The sequence below is a fragment of the Sciurus vulgaris genome (genome assembly GCF_902686455.1).
Source record: "Sciurus vulgaris genome assembly, chromosome: 3".
NCBI classification, from domain to species: domain Eukaryota; kingdom Metazoa; phylum Chordata; class Mammalia; order Rodentia; family Sciuridae; genus Sciurus; species Sciurus vulgaris.
Genome location: NC_136463.1, coordinates 81,867,062 through 81,890,299, shown reverse-complemented (window position 1 = coordinate 81,890,299; position 23,238 = coordinate 81,867,062). Strand labels below are relative to the sequence as shown.

General features: G+C 34.1%; 2 protein-coding genes across 15 annotated transcripts in view; both read left to right on the top strand.

Moving 5' to 3' along the window:
- Nucleotides 1-23,238, top strand: part of PTPN4 (protein tyrosine phosphatase non-receptor type 4) — a 201,600-nt gene that overhangs the window by 70,966 nt on the left and 107,396 nt on the right. For 5 of the 14 annotated variants that reach the window (XR_013762604.1, XM_079132169.1, XM_079132159.1 and 2 more), the window contains 3 exons: nucleotides 7,970-8,077; nucleotides 21,959-22,022; nucleotides 22,100-22,199. Coding sequence is in view for 13 of the 14 variants with exons in the window: in XM_079132169.1 (XP_078988295.1) it covers nucleotides 7,970-8,077; nucleotides 21,959-22,022; nucleotides 22,100-22,199 (272 nt within the window). In the remaining variant the exon portion in view is untranslated. Of the gene's footprint in view, nucleotides 1-7,969; nucleotides 8,078-13,317; nucleotides 15,017-21,958; nucleotides 22,023-22,099; nucleotides 22,200-23,238 lie in introns of those variants that run through there. The other 9 variants (XM_079132171.1, XM_079132168.1, XM_079132170.1 and 6 more) reach the window with 6 other exon arrangements.
- On the top strand, nucleotides 15,037-19,848 carry LOC306656688 (AP-4 complex subunit sigma-1). Its single transcript, XM_079132187.1, has one exon. The coding sequence runs from the start codon at nucleotides 19,195-19,197 to the stop codon at nucleotides 19,627-19,629; it is 435 nt and encodes a 144-aa protein (XP_078988313.1). The 5' UTR covers nucleotides 15,037-19,194; the 3' UTR covers nucleotides 19,630-19,848.

Genomic DNA, 23,238 nt, shown 5'->3' with positions numbered 1-23,238 from the left:
GGGTTTATTTCTTTTTAAAAAAATTTCTTTTTGGATCTATGGATAGCAGAGTATCTTTTGACACATACATACATGGAGTGTATAACTTAATTCTAATTAGGATCCTATTCTTGTGGTTATACATGATGTGTAGTTACACTGGTTGTGTATTCAGATATGAACATAGTAAAGTGATGTGCAATTCATTCTACTGTCTTTCTTATTCTCATCCCTACTCCCTTTCCTTTTATTCCCCTTTGTCTAATCCAGCAAACTTGTATCACCACCTCCCTTATTGTGAGTTAGCATTTGCATGTCAGAGAACATTCGGCCTTTGGTTTCCTGGGATTGGCTTATTTCACTTAGCATGATAGTCTTCAGTTCAGCCATTTACTGGCAAATGCCATAATTTCATTCTTCTTTATGGCTGTGTGTGTATATACCACCTTGTCTTTATCCATTCATCTGTTGAAGGGCACCTTGGTTGATTCCATAGCTTGGCAATTGTGAATTGAGCTGCTATAAACATTGATGTGACTGTATCACTGTAGTATGCTCTTTTAAGTCCTTTTGGTATATTCTGATGAGTGGCATAACTGGGTCAAATGGTTACATTGCAGGTTTTCTGAGGAATATCCATACTGCTTTCCATAATGATTGTCCCAATTTGCAGTCCTACCAGCAATGTATGAGTGTACCTTTTCCTCACATCCTCACCAACCTTTATTGTTACTTGTATTCAATTGCCATTCTGATTGGAGTGAGATGGAATCATTGTGGATTTAGTTTGCATTTCTCTAATTGCTAGAAATGTTGAACATTTTTTCATATAAAATGGAGGTTTTTAAAAGTGAGCTTTGTCTGTGGAGTACAGTTTTTTACTTTGTTCCTTCCATCAGTGAATGGTACCACTAATGACACTTTTGAATAATTCAGGCATGTGATTACATTGTCTTTGATGTCCCCTCCTTCCTTACCTATGGTCAGTTGCCTTTTATCCATTTGAGCTTATCAGCTTTGATGTCACTCTAGTTTAGGCCTCCATTATTCTTGGTATTACCACAGGAGTCTTTTAATTTATCTTTCAGGTTTTTGTTTTGTTTTCTTTTGTTTTCTTTTGTTTTTTTACTGTCTACACATTATTCTACAAAGTCACATGTGATCTGACAACGGCCTTGCTGCCTTCTTTTAGGTTTAAAAAATTTTATCCATTTTAGCATGTTTATTAGTTGCACTGAACTGGAGGCATAGCAGAAAATGATTCTATTCCATCCCATCTAGACATTAAACTCACTTTAGACTTTTCAAAAGACTTAATGCTTGATCTTTTTCTCAGGTCAGTTAATCAGAATGGGAGTGGGCAGAGAGGTAGGTTTCTTCAGTATCAAAAATATTTTCAGATTATTGAATGGGCAACAACATTGAGAAGCCCTGTTTGAAGCCCATACTTCCTGCCATCAATGAGTTTTGTAAATAGTCATTTTACCCAGTTCTTGCCAGTAAGACATGAAGGGAAGCTCTTTGTAAAGTAACTTTACAAGGAAATTTGTCTTTTGAACATTGTCCTGTAGGGGTATGAATTTTGGAATTGTTGTGATAATCTTGCTAATGGCCCCCAAATATAACCAACTCTGGAATGCAGGTGAGAGAGATGGAAAGAAATCTGGTCCTTGATTATGTCTTTCATTGCTGAATTAGCTAGCTCTGGAATCTATTTCACCTCTATTAAATGTCCTTAATATTTCAGCTCTGAGATTGGATTCTGATTTATAGTTAGAAGCTTCCAAACTACTTTATCTCATGAAGGGATAAAGTAGTGATAAAATATATCACTATTAACTACTGTGTTTTCTAATATTTCTCTTATATAATTAACACTGCAATGAACATAACTGGTGTATTTAGTTCTTTCCCCCAATATTGGCTTTTATGTCATTTACTCAAGTTAAAATCCCAGAAGTAGTCAATATTGTTATTGCTTTTGGTTAACATTTCCAAATTCCTTTCCCAACAGATTTTATCTATCTACAGTGTTAGCAGTAATGAGTATTTTTTAATCTTGCTCACTGAGTTTATTTTTTTTCATTGTTTACACATGTCCTGTCATTGTAATTTCCCATTTTTATTTCCTTTATTACTAAACATGTTAGTCATTTCACTGTGTTTTTACTTATCTGTTTCATTTGTTTTTTTGAGGGAATTAATACAATCATGTTTGTGCCATAATTTAGTAACTATGGAACTTGGGGAAGTTATAGTTACTAAAACTAACGGATAATAAATAATTCTTACACTGTAGGGTCAGAGTGAGATTAGAATGAGACATTTTCCTGAGGCTCTCTGAGTATCATAATGAAATAATAGTCCTTTCTCACATTTGCTATAAATAATTTTTACCATCTTTTGTTTCCCTTTTTATGGCATTATTTTACACAAAATTATATTTAGTCAAGCCTGTTACTTTTCGGTCATTATTTAAATATAAGAAAAGGTATGAGAAAAATGCCATGGAGATATATATACATATATATATATGTATATATAATTAACGTATACATTAATTACACATGTGTACATACATTAATCATATTTATAATTAATGTGGCACTGATAAGAATACCATGATGATAGCCTGAAAGCAGGAGACATTTTCAAAGAGAAAACAAGGGAAGAAAATGTCCCAAACAAACCTAGATACTATATCAATAAAACCCAATGACAGCACAGCAGAAGAAATGTCAGAAAAGGAGTTCAGAATGTACATAATTAAAACAATCAGGGAAGCAAACAATGAGATGAAAGAACAAATGCAGGCATTGAAGGAGGAGATGAAAGAGCAAATGCGGGCATTAAATGATCGCACCAATCAACAGTTAAAAGAGCAAATACAGGAAGCAAAAGATCATTTCAATAAAAAGTTAGAGATACTGAAAAAAAAAACCAAACAGAAATCCTTGAAATGAAGGAAACAATAAACCAAGTTAAAAACTCCATAGAAAGCATAACCAATAGGATAGAACACCTGGAAGACAGAACCTCAGATATTGAAGACAAAATATTTAATCGTGAAAACAAAGTTGACCAAACAGAAAAGATGGTAAGAAATCTGGTCCTTGATTATGTCTTTCATTGCTGAATTAGCTAGCTCTGGAATCTATTTCACCTCTATTAAATGTCCTTAATATTTCAGCTCTGAGATTGGATTCTGATTTATAGCTAGAAGCTTCCAAACTACTTTATCTCATGAAGGGAGAAATCATGAACAGAATATACAAGAATTATGGGATATCATGAAAAGGCCAAATTTAAGAATTATTGGGATTGAGGAAGGCTTAGAGAAACAAACCAAAGGAATGAACAATCTATTCAATGAAATAATATCACAAAATTTCCCAAATCTGAAGAATGAAATGGAAAACCAAGTACAAGAGGCTTATAGGACTCCAAATATACAAAATTATAACAGACGCACACCAAGGCACATTACTATGAAAATACCTAACATACAAAATAAAGACAGAATTTTAAAGGCCGTGAGAGAAAAGAATCAGATTACATTCGGGGGGAAACCAATAAGAATATCAGCAGATTTTTCAATCCAGACCCTAAAAGCTAGAAGGACCTGGAACAACATTTATCAAGCCTTGAAAGAAAACTGATGCCAACCAAGAATCTTATACCCAGCAAAACTTACTTTCAGATTTGACGATGAGATAAGATCCTTCCATGATAAACAAAAGCTAAAGGAATTTACAAAAAGAAAGCCAGCGTTACAGAACATTCTCAGCAAAATATTCCATGAGGAAGAGATGAAAAACAACGATGGAAATCAGCAACGGGAGGAACTAGCCTAAAGGAATAGCCAAATAAAGGAGAAACCAAATCATGTCAAAAAACAAAAATGAGTCAAATGACTGGGAATACAAATCATATCACAGTAATAACCCTGAATGTTAATGGCCTGAACTCATCAATCAAAAGACATAGACTGGCAGATTGGATTAAAAAGAAAAATCCAACAGTATGCTGCCTGCAAGAGACTCATCTCATAGAAAGAGATTCCCATAGACTAAAGGTGAAAGCATGGGAAAAAACATACCATGCACACGGACACAGCAAAAAAGCTGGAGTATCCATCCTCATTTCAGATAATGTGGATTTCAAGCCAAAACTAGTCAGAAGGGATAAAGAAGGACATTACATACTGCTTAAGGGAAGCATAAATCAGCAAGACATAACAATCATAAATATCTATGCCCCGAACATTGGCTCATCCATGTACGTCAAACAAATCCTTCTCAATTCCAGAAATCAAATAGACCATAACACAATAATATTAGGTGATTTTAACATACCTCTCTCACCGCTGGATAGATCGTCCAAACAAAAATTGAATAAAGAAACCATAGATCTCAATAACACAATCAACAATTCAGACTTAACCGACTTATATAGAATATACCATCCAACAAAGAACGAATACACATTCTTCTCAGCAGCACATGGATCCTTCTCTAAAATAGACCATGTTTTATGCCACAAAGCTACTGTTAGCAAATACAAGAAGATAGAGATACTACCTTGTACTCTATCAGATCATAATGGATTGAAATTAGAAATAAATGAAAAAACAGAAACTTCTCCAAACTTGGAGATTAAATAATACACTATTATATGATGAATGGACAGCAGAAGACATCAGGAGGGAAATTAAAAAATTCTTAGAAGTAAACGAGAACAAAGACACATCATATCAAAATCTCTGGGACACTATGAAAGCAGTACTTAGAGGAAGATTTATTTCATGGGGCGCATTCAACAAAAGAAGTAGAAATCAACAAATAAATGACTTAACACTACAGCTCAAAGCCCTAGAAAAAGAAGAGCAGACCAACACCAAAAGTAGTACAAGACAGGAAATAGTTAAAATCAGAGCCGAAATCAACGAAATTGAAACAAAAGAAACAATTGGAAAAATTAACAAAATAAATAGTTGGTTCTTTGAAAAAATAAACAAAATTGATAAACCCTTACCCACACTAACAAAGAGAAAGAGGGAGAAAACTCAAATTACTAAAATTCGGAATGAACAAGGAAATATCACACGAGTGAAATAGAAAACATAATTAGAAGCTATTTTGAAAATCTATACTCCAACAAAACAGAAAACCTCGAAGACATCAGCAAGTTTCTAGAGACATACCTAAAATGAACGAGGAGGACATACACAACTTAATAAATCAATGTCAAGCAATGAAATAGAAGAGGTCATCAAAAGCCTACCAACAAAGAAAAGTCCGGGACCAGATGGGTTCTCAGTCGAGTTCTACAAAACCTTTAAAGAAGAGCTCATTCCAATACTCCTCAAAGTATTCCATGAAATAGAAGAGGAGGGAACCCTCCCAAACTCATTCTGTGAAGCCAATATCACCCTGATACCTAAACCAGACAGAGACACATCGAGGAAAGAAAATTTCAGACCAATATCCTTAATGAACATCGACGCAAAAATTCTCAACAAAATTTTCGCAAATCGCATACAAAAATATATTAAAAAGATAGTGCACCACGATCAAGTGGGTTTTATCCCAGGGATACAAGGTTGGTTCAACATCCGGAAATCAATAAATGTCATTCACCATATCAACAGACTAAAAGTTAAGAATCATATGATTATTTCAATACATGCAGAAAAAGCATTCGATAAAATACAGCATCCCTTCATGCTCAAAACACTAGAAAAAATTGGGGTTGTGGGAACATTCCTTAACATTGTGGAGGCCATCTATGCTAAGCCCATGGCCAATATCATTCTGAATGGTGAAAAACTGAAAGCATTCCCCCTAAAAACTGGAACAAGGCAGGGATGCCCTCTTTCACCACTTCTGTTCAACATCGTTCTTGAGACTCTAGCCAGAGCAATTAGACAAACCAAAGAAATTAAAGGGATACGAATTGGAAAAGAGGAACTCAAACTATCCCTGTTCGCTGATGACATGATTATATATTTAGAGGAACCTGGAAATTCCACCAGAAAACTCTTAGAACTCATAAGTGAATTCAGTAAAGTAGCAGGTTACAAGATCAATGCTCATAAATCCAATGCATTTTTATACATAAATGATGAATCTTCAGAAAGAGAAATTAGGAAAACTACTCCATTCACAATAGCATCGAAAAAAAATAAAATACTTGGGAATCAATCTCACAAAAGAGGTGAAAGACCTCTAGAATGAGAACTACAGAACACTGAAGAAAGAAATTAAATCCCAATGACGTACCTTACAGAAATAGAGCAAGCAATCATGAAATTCATCTGGAAGAATAAGAAACCCAGAATAGCTAAAGCAATCCTTAGCAGGAAGAATGAAACAGGGGGTATCGCAATACCAGAACTTCAACTATACTACAAAGCAATAGTAACAAAAACAGCATGGTATTGGCACCAAAATAGACCGGTAGATCAGTGGTACAGAATAGAGGACATGGACACAAACCCAAATAAATACAATTTTCTCATACTAGACAAAGGGGCCAAAAATGTGCAATGGAGAAAAGATAGCCTCTTCAACAAATGGTGCTGGGAAAACTGGAAGTCCATATGCAACAGAATGAAACTAAACCTCTGTCTCTCACCCTGCACAAAAATCAACTCACAATGGATCAAGGACCTTGAAATCAGACCAGAGACCCTGCATCGTATAGAAGAAAAAGTAGGTCCAAATCTTCACCTTGTTGGCTTAGATAGATTCAAACTAAATAGCTTTCTCTCAGCAAAGGAAACTATCAGTAATGTGAAGAGAGAGCCTACAGAGTGGGAGAATATCTTTGCCACTCATACTTCAGATAGAGCACTAATTTCCAGAATCTATAGAGAACTCAAAAAACTCTACACCAAGAATACAAATAATCCAATCAACAAATGGGCTAAGGAAATGAACAGACACTTCACAGAAGAAGATGTACAAGCAATCAACAGATATATGAAAAAATGTTCAATATCTCTAGTAATAAGAGAAATGCAAATCAAAACTACCCTAAGATTTCATCTCACCCCAATTAGAATGGCGATTATCAAGAACACAAGCAACAATAGGTGTTGGCGAGGATGTGGGGAAAAAGGTACACTCATACATTGCTGGTGGGGTTGCAAATTAGTGCAGCCACTCTGGAAAGCAGTATGGAGATTCCTCAGAAAGCTTGGAATGGACCCACCATTTGACCCAGCTATCCCACTTCTTCGCCTATACCCAAAGGACTTAAAATCAGCATACTACAGAGATACAGCCACATCAATGTTCATTGCTGCTCAATTCACCATTGCCAGATTGTGGAACCAACCTAGATGCTCTTCAGTTGATGAATGGATAAAGAAACGGTGGCATATATATACAATGGAATATTACTCCACCATGAAGAATGACAAAATTATGGCATTTGCAGGCAAATGGATGAAATTGGAGTATATCATGCTAAGTGAGATAAACCAATCTCAAAAAACTAAAGGACGAATGATCTCGCTGATAAGTGGATGAGGACATATAATGGGGGGTAGGAGGGGTTAGCGTTAGGGTTAGGGTTAGGTTTAGGGTTAGGGATAAGGAGGGTGGTATGAATGGAGGAAGGAAGGACTGTATAGAGGGAAAAGAGGGGTGGGGGGAAGGGATAAAAATAGAATGAATCAAACAACATTGCCCTATGTAAATTTATGAGTTTTAATTTAAAAAATGGAAAAAAAATTAAAAAAAAGAAATAAAGATACAAAAAAATCAGCTGTAATAGGAATTTTTAAATCTGAAAACCAAAAAAAAAAAAAAATCTTCATATTTATTATGTACTATTGAACCAGTTTGCTTAAAAACCTATTATATGTGAAGGTTTCCTCTAAACCAAATCATTAGTATACAAACAGTTGGCATTTTAATAGAAGAGGACAAAAAGTCAAGCAGTTATAAAGCAAAATCGGTTTCATTTTATGTTTTTTTTCCAGAAACATGATCTGGGACAAGTTCTGTTGGATATAGTCTTCAAGCATCTTGATTTGACTGAGCGAGACTATTTTGGTTTACAGTTGGCTGATGATTCTACAGATAACCCAGTAAGTTTCATTTTTATTTTAGTTTTTATCTCTGTTCAAACTACAAAGTCCTTTTGTTTTAAATGTTTACTGATCTAATGAGTTTTAAAATTTTTATTTAAACTGTTAGAGATAATTCTTATATCTTTGTTCCCCTTTTCTTGATGTTTTTGATATCAGAAGTTATTACCTTTAAGGTTTTCATAATTATAAGTCAGCCTATAAATCTAGTTCCAGCTTCATTAATTGTGTATCCTAGGAAACTGGAAAAAGAAAAGTAAGTCTAATTCATGCCTCTTGACTTAAGATGACTGGGCATAAAAATTAAAATACCTTGAGACCTATTAATTTGCACTAAAATCAAATTAGATTTTTATGGTATTCATGGAGAAGTATTTCTAACAAATAATCTTTTGGTTCAGTATAAATTTTCCAAGTAAGAATATTTAAGGGCTGGGGATATAGCTCAGTTGGTAGATGTTTGCTTTGGAAGCACAAGTCCCTGGGTTTAATCCCCAGGGTCACAAAAAAAAAAAAAAATTTTAAAAGAGACCCTCGCAAATGATAATAAATTTCATAGCTATAATTTCATAGTATTTGTAATCATGGTTCTTTTGATTAGAAACATCAGATCATAGAATTAAAGATAACTATATGATGAATAGTAGAACTATTGACTTTGTTAATTAAACATTATAAAATACGCTAAGGAAGGAAATACATCTTTTTATGAACCTAGGTGAAGGGTTTACTGCAAATTTTGGTTGAATTCCTTATATATCTACGTGGTTATATCTTGATAGACTTACAGAAACTATAATATCCTTTTGATTAGCGTAAAAGGAGTTCATTTTTAAGGAAATATTATGTACAGCTTATAAAAACCAAGAAGCAGAAGACATGGTTCTCTGAATGAGTGTTTTAAAAATCCATTATAAGACTATACCTATAGAATGGCTATAGAAAATAAAAATAACATAATGAGAAAGTAGGGTTTTTTGTTTGTTTAGTTTTTGTTCGTTTTTGTTTTTGTTGTTGTTGTTTGTATGCTGCTAGAGATTGAACCCAGAAGCACTTTACCACTGAGCTACATCACCAGACCTTTTTTTTTTTTTTTTTTTTTTTTTTTTTGAGACGGGGTCTTACTTAGTTGCTGAGGCTGGCCTCGAACTTGTGATCCTCCTGCCTCAGCCCCTGAGTTGCTGGGATGACAGGTGTGTGCCACCACATCTGGTTTAGTTTTTTTTTTTCTGTCATGGTTGAGACCTGGTTCTGTGAATGAATCGTTAGTGGGAAATAAATGTAAAATGTTAAATCGTACTATTTAGTTTTTGGTATCATTTATTGACTTTTACATCACAAGCTAACCAGAAGAAAATATGAGGATGATGTGATAAAAATAAACCAAGGGCCAGATAGTCTCAGTGAAAATAAATGCTAAACTGAATTGAAATTAAAACAATCTTTCCTCATACTTTGTCTTCAGATGAGTTGACTTTCTCCAAGCGTCCTGAGTTATACTGCTATTTCTTGATAAATAAATATGAATATTAGGTGAAATGTCAGTAATGGATCCTTTCCCAGAAAGGTAAATTGTTAGCTGAGAAAATACCTAAAAGATGTCTGTGATACTGCATGGAGAGAAAAAAAATCAATCAGTTCTTAGATTATCTTGCTGGTGCTCATAAATCAGACCCTCTAGCCATAGTCTTGACTTCAGATTGATTGGAGAAGAAACAAGACAGATTTTATGCCCCCCCCCTTTTTTTTTTTTTGCCAAAAAGTGGCAAAGATAACCATTATGTGATGCTTTTTAAAAAATTTTGTACTGATATTGCTTTAAAATCCTTTATTACTATGAATATATGTTAATGCATTGATGACCAATATGCAGTGAAATAAGAATATTGTTCCTGAGAAAGTATTCCAAAAGGACTAATATTTCCTATGTTTCCTACAAGAGATAAAACTTACATCACATAAATTTGTTTACAAGAAGATATTTCTGTTCTAAACCTAATTAGACCAGGATGAATTTAGGGAAACAGGAATTTTGTACTAGGTTGATCTTTGCTCTCTCCTACTTTTTCTAACTTTGTCTTTCATTATGTTTCAAGTGTTCCTTCTTAAATGGCAATGTATTCCTAGGTCCAAGGGTTTACTTGCTTATCATCTAAAATAATTCTTCAGAAAAGTTAGAACCGGAATATTTTAGAAACCTAAAAGAGACTTTAGAGATCATCTACTCTAACACTTATTTTTCATGAGACATTATTTCAGTTCAAAGAGATAAAACCTAAACTATTTCAAGGCAGAACCTTGGTCTTTCTAATTCTCCTTGTCATTCTTTTCCACTGGATTGCAGTTTCAGTATTTAAATATGCAGAAGAATTGTGAGATACCAAACTGAGTCCAAGGAAGGATCTTTAGAGTCAGATTTTATAGTTAATATCCCATTTCTACCTGCCAGTGTGAAACTTATATTAAGGTTTTAAGGGTAATGCATACACTGAAGGAAAGGGGCCTCATTCTTCAAAAGAGAAAGGAATAAGGTAGTAAAATTTATGAAATATCTGTTGTAGCTTTGTTAATCAACAGTGTTTTGCATATATCTCATTTAATCCTATTACTTTTTTCTTTTCATATTTTTTATTGGTACATTATAGTTGTACATAATGATGGGATTTGTTATACATTGGTACAAGTACACCAGATAATAATATTATTTGGCCCTTATTTCCCAGCACTTCTCCTATCCCTCCCATCTTTTCACCCCCTGGTCCCTTTCCTCTACTGATCTTCCTTTGATTTTCATGAGGCCCCACCCCACCCTAACTCCACCCTACCCTACCCTACCCTACCCTACTCTACCCCACCCCACCCCACCCCACCCCACCCTACCTTACCTTACCTTACCTTTCTTTTTCCCTTTTCCTTTCCAGCTTCCACATAAAAGAGAAAAAATACCACCCTTGACCTTCTGAGTTAGACTTAGGGTGCTTAACATAATGATCTCAAGTTACAACTGTTTGAATATGGCATATGGCATAATTTTATTTTTCTTTATGACTGAATAAAACTCCATTGTGTATATATACTACATTTTCTTTATCCATTCATCCATTAATGGACACCTTGTATCATTCCATAGTTTGACTATCATGAATTATGCTGCTGTAAACATGGGTATATGCATGCATCACTATAGTATGATTTTAATTTTTTAGGCTATATACCGAGGAGTGGCATGAGGAATCTCCATATTAATTTCCATAGTGGTTGTATTTATTTAGAATCCTACCAATGGCGTAAAAGTGTTTCTTTTTCTCCACATCCTCACTAGTATTTATTATTACTATTTGTATTATCGACTGTCTTTATGACTGGTTTCCATGTGATGCTTGAGTTGCAAGCCCCAGAATGACATTTTGGAAATCTCTGTTCTAACTTAATAAAATATTACAACAATTGAATATGGCTTTATTTATGTGGAATAGTTTGATTTATCTGTCAACATTTTTGTTTTTTTTTTTTTTGTACTGGGAATTGAACCTAGGGTGCTACATTTATTTTGAGATAGGGTTTTCAGGCTGGCCTGGAACTTGGTCCTCCTGCTTCAGTCTCCTGATTTCGCTGGGATTGTAGGTGTGAGCCACTATGCCCAGCTGAAGTTTTTTATTGTTGTTGTTGTTGGGGGGGTGGATACCAGGGATTGAACTCAGGGCACTCAACCACTGAGCCACATCCCCAGCCCTATTCTGTATTTTTTGTTTAGAGACAAGGTCTCACTGAGTTGCTTAGCACCTCACTTTTACTGAGGCTGGCTTTGAACTTGGAGTCCTCCTGCCTCAGCCTCCTGAGCCACTGGGATTACAGGCTGCACCATCACACCCATCTCATTTTCTTTTTTAACACATAACTCAAAGTTACTGAATTATTTCTTTTATCAGGCTTGAATAAATACTGGAAAAGTCACATAGAGGATGACCATTATTTCACGTGGTTCAGTATAAACAGTTCATATAGTACTTGCTTTTATTTCACATCATTATTTCTCTCTTACATTTCTTTCATGTGTTCATACTATAATAACATTAATTTAGGCTCTCATTACCTATTGTATAAACCTCTTTGGTAACCTGTTAAATGCTTCTTATTATTTTTTCTCTTTTTTAAATTTTAACCCTGTTGTACTTTCTTGAGAAATGACAGAGGTACCGGAGATACAGAGAAGTGTTTCAGAAAGAAGCAGCAGTATATGCAAAGTTTCAGAGTAAAGAGACAGGAATGCTGTATTTGAGAAATTTTAAAAAATGTTTTAATTTGACTGGAATATAAAGTCGGGAAAAGACAGGTAAAAGGATCATACTTACCTAAGGATTTATTTATATACCAAATGTAAGACATATTTTAGCTCTGTCACTCTGTTTACAGTGTAGCCAATAACTAATAGAATTACAATTTAGAGACACCTGGAAGATAGTTGTATTAATGATGTTACTATGAAAAGTAATGATTGACTGTAGGAAGTGAAGAAAAATGAGTGCTGATGATAAAGTCAATAGGACTAGATATAGTTAAGGTAGGGTGAGTCTATAAGGGAAAGGAATTAAACTCATTAATTCTACATTTTGTAAATTAATAAGATTTTCTATATAGATTACTGTGTATATTTTTGGTAAATTACATTGACCAGTTTTTTTGAGTTTTTTTTTTTGTTTGTTTTTTTGTTTTTTTGTATCAGGAATTGAACTTAGGGGCACTCAACCACTGAGCCAGTCCTATTTTGTATTTTATTTAGAGACAGGGTCTCACTGAGTTGCTTAACACCTTGCCATTGCTGAGGCTGGCTTTGAACTTGAAATCCTTCTGACTCAGCCTCCCCAGCCACTGGGATTACAGGCCTGTGTCACCGTGCCCTGCTGACTTTGAGATTTTAAACCTGGCTTGTATTCCTGGTTAAATGTACAATTGATTGTGTATGAAACTTGTGTCTAGAGACCTTGCTAAATACACATTATTTCAAATATTTTTTCTTCATTAATTCCTTAAGATTTCTGTGTAAATTATCATCTCTGGGGACAGTTTCACTTCTTTTCCAGTCTTTATTTTTAAACTCATTATTACATTGGCTGAGACCACTGTTAAAATGATCAATAGCAGTGATGAATAGCAGTGATGGGATAGAGTGTCTTCTCTATCTTAAGAAGAAAATATTCAGTGAATCACCATCAGGTATGCTGTTAGTGTAGAGGTTTTTTTTCCCCCTGAATTAATGTAATTGAAGTATAATTTACATAGAATAAAATTTAATGTCCATTCATAATGAGAACTTAATTTGAAAAAATCTTTTTTACTGCAATAAAGGATATGTATTAAACATTGCTCAATGAGGGATATAAATAAAAAATAGAACCATAGTGAAATGTCAGTACACATTCACTAGAATAGTTAAAATTAAAAATTCTTTCAATACCAAGTGTTGGAAAGGAAGTGGAACAGCAGAGAAGAATTGCTTGTAAGAATATAAAAATATGCAATCATTTGGAAAATAGTTTGGTATTTCCTTATAAAAACTAAACACACTTATTATATTATACCACCTGACAAACCCCACTTATGAAAACATTATATAAAACCTTGTACACAAATGTTCATAGGAGCTTTAATCACAATACCCCAAGCACAAGTTCACTTTAATGTCCATCAGTAAAGAAAAGGGATTAAAATAAATGTTGTGTAGTTATACAGTGGAACTCTGTATAATTCCATTTGTATTAAATTGTAGATCAAACAAAATTGATAGTGACCAAAACCAGATGAGTTGTTGTCTGGGGCTTGGTTGGTATACTACAAAGGGATACAGTGAACATTTTAGAGTATTAGAAATTGATTGCGATGGTGATGGTTACCTAGCTGAATACATTTGTTACAACTTAGACTGTATATTGAAAATGAGTAATTTGGTTGGACCTACATTCCATATTTTATTTCCTTTTTGGGGAGTAATATCTCTACTCATTTCTTTTAAGATTCTAATTGCTTTTTCATGGAACTCTGGGGTCTTTGCATATATAGTTCATATGTCACCCAGAGTTGAGGTGACTTGTATATGTAGTTTCGGGACCTACTTTCTGCTGAGTTTTCCCTTTCAGGATTTCATCCTCAATTTTCTGGATGTTCTGCCTGTCCTTAACTCTGTCTTCTGACATCTGAAGTCAGTGAGGCTTTCCCCTGCTTTTTGAAGGAATTGAGATTGCCCTCAAGCAAAATACTAAAAATGTATAACTCTCACTCATTACAGTCTAAGAATAGACTTTGCACCTGCTCCTGCTTCTGTTTACTTTTGGTTATTTTGCCATGTCAGATGATACATACACACACAAATTGATACCATTAGCAAACAGATGTTAAGAAGGATGTCTTAGAAGATGGATCTTCTGAAGACTGGATCTTCAAGGATTGGTGGAAGAATCAAACCAGAGGAAAACCCATCAGAAGGAGAAGAGAAGAAAAGGGCAAAGAAATTATTTGAAGAAATAATGGCCAAAAATTTCCCAGTGATATGGATATACAAGTAAAAGAAGCTCACCAATCTCTGAGTAGGATAAAACTGTTGAAAGGCCAAGGGAGAATCTTGAAAGCAGCAAGAGAAAAGTGACTTAAGATGTACAAGAAATCCTTAATAAAATTTCTTAGTAAATGCCTTACCAGTCAGAAGCAGTGGAATGACACATGTAAGTTACCAACGTATTTGACTGAGAATTTTGTATCCAGCAAACCTGCCCTTCAAACATGAGGAAGAAAATAAGACATTGACAGCAGGGGAATAGCCTCACTGACTCCAGATGTCAGAAGACATTGATACATAACACCTGAGGGAGTTCATTACCACAAGACCTGCCTTAAAAACAAATGCTGAAGATAGTCCGTCAAGATGAAATGAAAAGACACTGGACAGTAAGTCAGAGCTGACAGAAATAAAGTTATATAAATATGCAATTATACATGAACACTTGTAAGAACAGTTATTTTACTTTTGGTTTGTAATTTCACTTTCTATTTCCTGTGGAATTTAAAAGATAAATGCATAAGGAATAGTTATAAAATCTGTGTTAGAGTACATATGTAGTGATGTGATTTTTCAGTGTTGAAAACAGTTGAGGGCAGAGTTGTAAAGAACTAGAGGTTTTGTATGTAATTGAAATTAAGTTGGCATCAGTTTAACGTAGATTGTCATTAGGATCCTCATGGTAACAACAAAGAAAATATTTATAGACTATATACAAAAAGAAGTGAGAAGAAAATCAAAATGTTTACCAAAGAAAAGAAAAAAAAAAAAATACAAGGAGGGAAGTAATAGAGGAAATGAAGGCCAAAAAAAGGTATGATACAAAAGTATGTTTCCCTGTCAGCCATTTAAATGTAAATGTATTAAATTCCCCAATCCGAAGACATAGATGGGATAAAGAGTTAACAACAAAAAGCCAGGATCTAACTATATGCTGACAAGTTTCCTTTTCTAAGGACTCATAGGTGTAATAGGTATTTTTTTCTAGTATGATGTTCCTACAAATCACATGTAAAAACAGCTTTCCTTTACCAGTAAACAGAGGAAAGAATGTATATATCACCCATTTTCAAGAAATTTTCCTACTTCTGGTTCCCTGACTCAAAATTTCATCGATTTTTATGTATGTAACTGTCAGTTGTTTCATGGATTGCTTCAAATAACCATCTTAATACTCCATATTTATGTTCTTTAAAAATAAATACATATTGTATTTGAAAAAGAAGATACAATGCCTCTTGCAAGATGGCAAACTCAGTGTACATTGTTAATATATTAATCACTTACAATGCACTAAGTATTTATTTTCCATTTAGACCTGTTAACACTGTGAGTTGAATACTGTCATCTTCATTTTATAGATGAGAAAATTGGTATACTGAGAAATGAAATGATTTAGGTTATGCCATATTTAGCAGTGAGTCCTGTCAGTGAGACTGACAGGAGAATGGGAGGAGCGATATGATTTCAACAAACATGAAAAAGAACTCTAATTTGTATTAGCATGATTAGAAAGGGTATTGTATCCATGCAAGGGAAAAAATATAATTGTCATAATAAAAAAGCTCACTAGTTAGAGTAGATGTGGTAAAGACTAATTCTTTCACTATTAAAGTATGTGGCAAATAAATAATATATATTTCAATAACAAAATAAATACCAAGTTTAAGCAACCATATAATTTTTTTTTCAAATGGAACTTTCCAGAAATTTAGCATATATTAGAAAATATTATAAATTAAATATAGATTTATGTTAGAAATTTTATTCCTGTATTTTGGATACATAAATTGTTTATGAAATACTGTATAGAATAAACAAGAGATCCATCCAAAAAAATGGAACAAGAAATTGGCTTTGAGAAGACTAACAGCTTCGTGCCTAAATTGACGATGATTATCAATATTAGCTATTAATATTTATCAGATATTAATGGTTTTCAATACAGTATTATCATACTTTAAATTCATATATATTACATTGCACAGTTAATCTTTCCTTGGATGCAGCATAATAATCCAATTGGTACAGCAGTTGTTGGCAAAGAGAAAAGCAGTCTGTGATCATAGGTGGTAAAATAACCTCAGTTCCCATTTATATAAGAACAGAACTGGAAGGTTTTTAATACTTGTTTTCAAAATGTAATGAAACAGTTCCTGTAAGAAATTACACTGCTAGATATGTTGTACCCAAGACTTGAAAATATATATCCACACATAAAAATCTGTATTAACATGTTTATAGTAGTCCTACTCATAATAGCTAAAAATTAGAAAGAGCCCAATGTCCATCAAGTGATGAATGAGTAAACCAAAAGTAGTGTATCTATACGATGGACTATTACTCAACAGTAAAAAGGAATGACATACCACTGTTCATTCACTAAGATGGAAACAATTTTAAACAGCTTGTGTTGGTAGGCATGGTGGTATATGCCTGTAGCCCCAGCTATTTGATAGTCTGAGGCAGGAGGACCAAATTTAGTTCAGGAGTTTAAGGCTAGCCTGGGCAATATAGCAAGACCTTGTCTCAAAATAAAAATTAAAAATTAAAATTTCATGTTGATGAGGTGAAGAAACTGGGACCTTTGAATGTTGATGGTGAGAGTATAAAAAGGTACAGCCACCACAGAAATAAGTTTGGCAGTTTCTCAAAAAGTTAAATATGAAGTTACCATATGACCCAACAATACTACTCTTAGGTCTGTACCCAGGAGAATTGAAAATACGTTCACACAAAAACTTGTACACAGTTGTACAGAGCAGTAATCTTCATAATAGCATAAAAGTAAAACAGCTCAAATGTCAGCTATAAAAAAGACATATTACAATATAGATAAACCTTGAAAACATACTATGTGCAAACTGAAAACAAAAACAGCCATGTGTTGTATGATTCCTTCATAGGAAACGTGCAAAAGGGCAATCCAGAGACAGAAAGTAGTTTATGGGTAGGGGCATAATGAGACTGATTATTAATAAGTATAGATTTTGCAGGAGGGTGATGGAAATGTTCTGGAATTAGTGGTGATGGTTGCACAATATAGTGAATATACTAATGTACATTTTAAAATGGGAAATTTTACGGTCTTGAATATATCAGAACGCTATATAAAAATTTACGCTGGTATTACTCTATATACTTGTATGATTACACTACTGGTGTGACTCACTGTACCATGTACAACCAGAGGAAGGAGAAGTTATGCTGCACTTTACAGTGTGTCAAAATACATTCTACTGTCGTGTATAACTAGTGAGAACATACTAAAAAAATCAGAGACAAGTACAATAGACACTCATGCTCTTATATCAGTAATCAATGGAGTTGGTGTGTTTTAGATATTGTAACATCTCTAAAAGCATTAAAAGTTTTTATTGATGTCTGAAAAAAATTTATGCGGGGTCTATATCATATGCATTTTATCTTTTGATCAGTATTGCCAAATTGTCATCCATCAAAATGGTATAATTTATACTCTTGAGAAGCTGTGGATGAAGGTACCTGTTTTTATCATGTTCCTGGTGTTGTGTTACGTGATCAGAAGTTTTAGTCTTTGCCAATGTTGCTATTGAGAAATAATAACCTAGCTGGGTGCAGTGGTGTGTGCCTGTAATCCCAGCAACTCAGGAGGCTAAGATAGGAGGATCACAAGTTTGAGGTCAGCCTCAGCAACTTTGAAACCCCATCTCAAAGTAAAAAATAAAAGGACTGGGGATGTAGCTCAGTGGTAAAGCCCCTGGGTTAAATACCTAGTTACCTCCTGTGCCCTCCAAAAAAAAAGACCAGAAAAAAATAAAGTAATAACCTAATCTAGGTTTGTATTTCCCTGTGATCTAGATTGAATATCTTCATAAATGCCACTTTTATTTCCTTAAGTATGAACATCTAACCTTATTCTTTGATTTGTTTTCTATTAAAGTTTGTTTTTTTCTTACTGATATGTAGGACTTCTTTTTTATCTTTTACCTAGTTTTTCTTTTGGCTGAGCTATCCTTGCTGAATGAATGCTCTCGTGAATGCTATCATTGCTGTCCAGTAGTACTTGTTACAATATTGTTCCATCTTTGAGGTTAATCTGAGAACCCAAGTCATATCTCTTTGACATCATTGATGAGGGTTGTTAAGTTTCTTGGTACTTATCCTTGTATTCCTTGTAAAGTTATGACAGTTTACCACATCTGTTTGTGTATGTAATTGTATTTATATTTCTTATATTCAGAATATTTTGAAGGGGAAGTAGATGAGGAACTCAGACTTTGGATAAATTATTTGATTCTAATTTTGATTTTAAACAACTGTTAAAGTAATGTAGTTTACTGTTTTCATAGAAAATATGAAAAAATACTAGATTAATACATGAGTGAAAAAATAGATAAATGGGTAGATAAATAGGGTAGACAGATGTGTTAAAACAGGGCTCAATCTACCCCCCGCCACCCCAGCACCGGGCTGGGAACCCCGCTGCGATAGCTGTCCTGCACACCGACCCCAGCAAGGTTCCAATTACAACCATCCCTTGCCATAACTTTTAAACTCTATTTGAAAAAATATTGACCAGGAAAAAATGATAAAATTTTTCCTTATGGTAAATAAACAAGGGCAGACCCGACTTTCTAAGTACTATGAACATGTGGAGATCAATAAGCGTACACTTCTAGAAACAGAAGTCATAAAGAGCTGTCTCTCTCGATCCAATGAACAGTGCTCTTTCATTGAATATAAGGATTTTAAACTGATATATCAGCAATATGCAGCTCTCTTCATTGTGGTTGGAGTTAATGACACTGAGAATGAGATGGCTATTTATGAATTCGTCCATAATTTTGTGGAAGTTTTAGATGAGTACTTCAGCCGAGTGAGTGAACTAGATATAATGTTTAATTTGGATAAAGTACACATCATTTTGGATGAGATGGTGTTAAACGGCTGCATTGTGGAAACTAATCGGGCAAGAATTCTTGCCCCTCTACAAATTCTTGATAAGATGTCAGAAAGCTGAATAGAAGGCTCTGCCAAACAGCATCGATTTATAGGAAATGTGAACACCCTTTGAAAAGAATCTGGAAGACCACCTATTACAAAATGGGGTACCCTCCCAAACATTATCAGTAACTATTTCCACAGTTCCTAAATGGAAAATAAAGCTATTTTAAAATATATACAAAGAAAATTTTTTTCTTAACTGAGACATTTTATTTTCAGTAACTATAAACATTTTTTTTCCCACTTCAGTTTTGTCAAGTACCTAAGAAATCCTTTTTGGTTTCTGCTTCCCTTTGCAAATTAAATTCAGGACTAGTAGGATGGTGGTGGGAAGGATGTGTAGCCAATAAAATTTTCAAATTGAAAAAAAAAAAAAAAAAAAAAAAAAAACCGGGCTCAAAACCAGGTGACTATTGGCAATGAAATAGATAAGTCCCACCCTCAAGTGTTGAGTCATTCATTTCTAGACAGTCTTCAATAAATATTTTTATTCATATTATGCACCAAACCTTGTTCTGGTACTTGGCTATTCCATTTTGACTGAAACGGACTTTTCCTCATAACTTTTATTGGTACATTATAGTTATACATAATGGTGGAATTTGTTGTTACATATTTGTGCATATACACAATGTAACAATATGATTTGGGCAATATTATTCCCTAGGACTGAAACAGATTTTATCCCTGACCTCATGCAGTTTATAATCCAAGAGATAGCCAGTAAAACAGAAAACCACATATGCTATAATTGAGCAAATGTGGAATTTAATATTCCTTGTTTATAGAAAACAACTAAGTGGGAGCTGTGTAACATACTTTTGGTAGAGTGGTCAGTGAAGGAGCTCCTTCTGAGAGGTGAGATTTAAACTAATAATGAGGAAGGAGCCAGACATAGCAAAGCTGAGGAACATTTCATGAAATGGAAGCCTGCAATTGAGGACCCTAAGATCAAATCTCTGAGAAACAGGAAGGAGACCACTATGGCTAGAACTTGGTAATTGAAGGTAGAAGAGTAAGAAGAGACCATTCAAGTCATAGTAAGGACTTTGGACCTTGGCGTTAAGAAATTATCAAGAGATGTTAAGCTCAAGATTGACACAATCAAGTTTATCTTAAAAGACCACTAGCTTTTCAAAGAGAGAGAAGAGAGGGAAGAAATTGAGAAAGCAATTAAAGAGTCTATAACCAGCCAGATGAGGTAGCATACTTTAATAATCCCAGTGGCTTGGGAGGCTGAGGAAGGAGGACCACAAGTTCAAAGCCAACTGTAGCATCTTGGTGGGGGCTGTAAGCAATTCACCAAGACCCTGTAAGATAAAATATAAAAAAGGGCTGGGGATGTGGCTCAGTGGTTAAACACCTCTGGGTTCAGTCCCTGGTACCGAAAAAAAGAAGGCTATGACCAGTACCTACATCAGAAATATGGATGGTGGCAGAGTAGATGGAGAAAAAGTGTTCAATTTTAGGTATAGTTTGAAGGTAGAATCAACATGTTACATATAATGAAGAGAGAAGATTCTTGGTGTATTTTTGTTTTTTCATTAAAATTTATTGGGGCTGGGAGTGTAGCTTAGTGATAGAGAACTTACTTACCCCTGCCTGGGTTCAGTCCTCAGCACATACTTATGTATAAAAATATTAAATAAATCTGTGATTTGTATGGAATCAAATATGGGTAGTGTTAGGTTTATAAACAGTGATACATAACATATCTTACAGTGCTTTGAAAATACTGCTTCATTTGGGGTTCTTTCATTTTTTTAATGAAATATGTTGGCAGTTGAAATATTTTCTGAATTTAGTTATAATTTTGCAGAAATAGAGCCTAATTGGCATTTGAAAGTATTGAGACTGCTTAAAATCCTTACAGACAAAATGTTGTTCTTCCCCAAACTAAACATTATCTCTTAGAAAATGTGTGGGTTCTTTGAGGTGGGGTGGGTGAGTTTAAAGTGATAGAGTATTACTTTAGAGTATTTTCATTTCTGTACTTAAAATTTTGTCTGATTATGAGAGGGAGTTTTTTTTACTTGCCAGATAAAATAGTTAAATTTATGGAAGTCACTTCCAATCACTGTAATTAAGTGTCTTTACTTTAGAAATAGAGGTTATTGCACAGTTAATACTTAGATGGGAAATGCAAATCAAAATCTTAAAGCTTACACAAATATATTCAGCAGTTTCTATCATAACTTTGTTATTTTCGATATGAGCAATGTTATTGGTAATTTAATGATTTTTTTTCCTACCTAAACCTTTTCAAAAATGTAATTTCTTAGTGTTATTCTTCAAATGCAACAGATTTGCAAAAACTGATAGGTACTCAAGTATAAAGAAATCAGTCTTCTTTATTTATTTTTCAGAGGTGGCTGGATCCAAACAAACCAATAAGGAAGCAGCTAAAGAGTGAGCATACATATTTACTTGACGTTTTACAAGTATACCTTACGAAGATAAAGGATTAATATAATCTGATTAATTAGAACTGCTTTTATTAATTCTAGGAGGATCTCCTTACAGTTTGAACTTTAGAGTCAAATTTTTTGTAAGTGACCCCAACAAGTTACAAGAAGAGTATACAAGGTGGGTTTATGGAGCACATTTGTCTTGAAAACATTGTCAAAATTTTAATATGAAAATTTGAAACTAATTAGGCAAAAATAGATTACCATGTTGTAATTCTAACTTTTCCAACCAGCACACAGAGTAAATTATGGATGATCCAAGATAACTATTACTTCTCCTTTTGGATGACTGAGAGGGCTTTAGGATATTAGATTCTCAGGAATGCCCCATCCAGTCACAAACTACCTCCTGAGCCATACAAATACCACATTCTTTCATTCATGCATTCATTTATTTTTGTGAACAATGGTTAAGAAGCAGTGCTGTGGGCTGGGGATGTGGCTCAGTGGTGAGTGTTTACCTAGCATATGCAAGGGCCCTGGTTCAATCCTGAGCAATGTAAAACAAAAGCAGTCCTATAATAAAAGAATCAGGTGATGCCAAAATTGTGTCCAAAGGATTATGCAAGTGAGAGTTTTTTATTTTTATTTTATTTTTTTCATGTAAAAGCATATTCTAGGACTGGGCTCAGTGGTGGAGTACTTACTTCCCACGTATGAGACCCTGGGTTCAGTCCTCAGAACCACATAAAAATAAATAAAGGTATTCTGACCATCTACAACGGAAAATGAAAAAAGCATATTCTATGTATTTTTTCCTTTCATTGAAGGGAACATAGAATTTCTAAAATGTATTTACATCATATATAGGAATAATGGTTGTCAATAGGTATCTTTTTTCCCTATTTTTTTTTTTAATATATGTTTTTAGTCGTCAATGGACCTTTATGTGAGGCACTAAGGATTGAACCCAATGCCTCACACATGCTAGGCAAACGCTCTACCACTGAGCTGCAGCCCCAGTCCCCTACTTGTTTTTAATCTTTGGTTCCAAAGAAAATTTAGATTTTTATAAAGAATGCTGCAGAAAGTTCAGCCTTTGCATGCCCCCTTTATTACCCATTTTAAAATCATGTTCGTGTTAACTGTCTAATTTTGTTGTCATCTGTACCATCATGATGAGTATACACAGGAAAGATCAAATGAGCATTTTGTTA

Excerpts from the sequence above, each read along its gene's own strand:
- LOC306656688 (XM_079132187.1), top strand. The coding sequence starts at position 19,195 with ATGATAAAATTTTTCCTTATGGTAAATAAACAAGGGCAGACCCGACTT.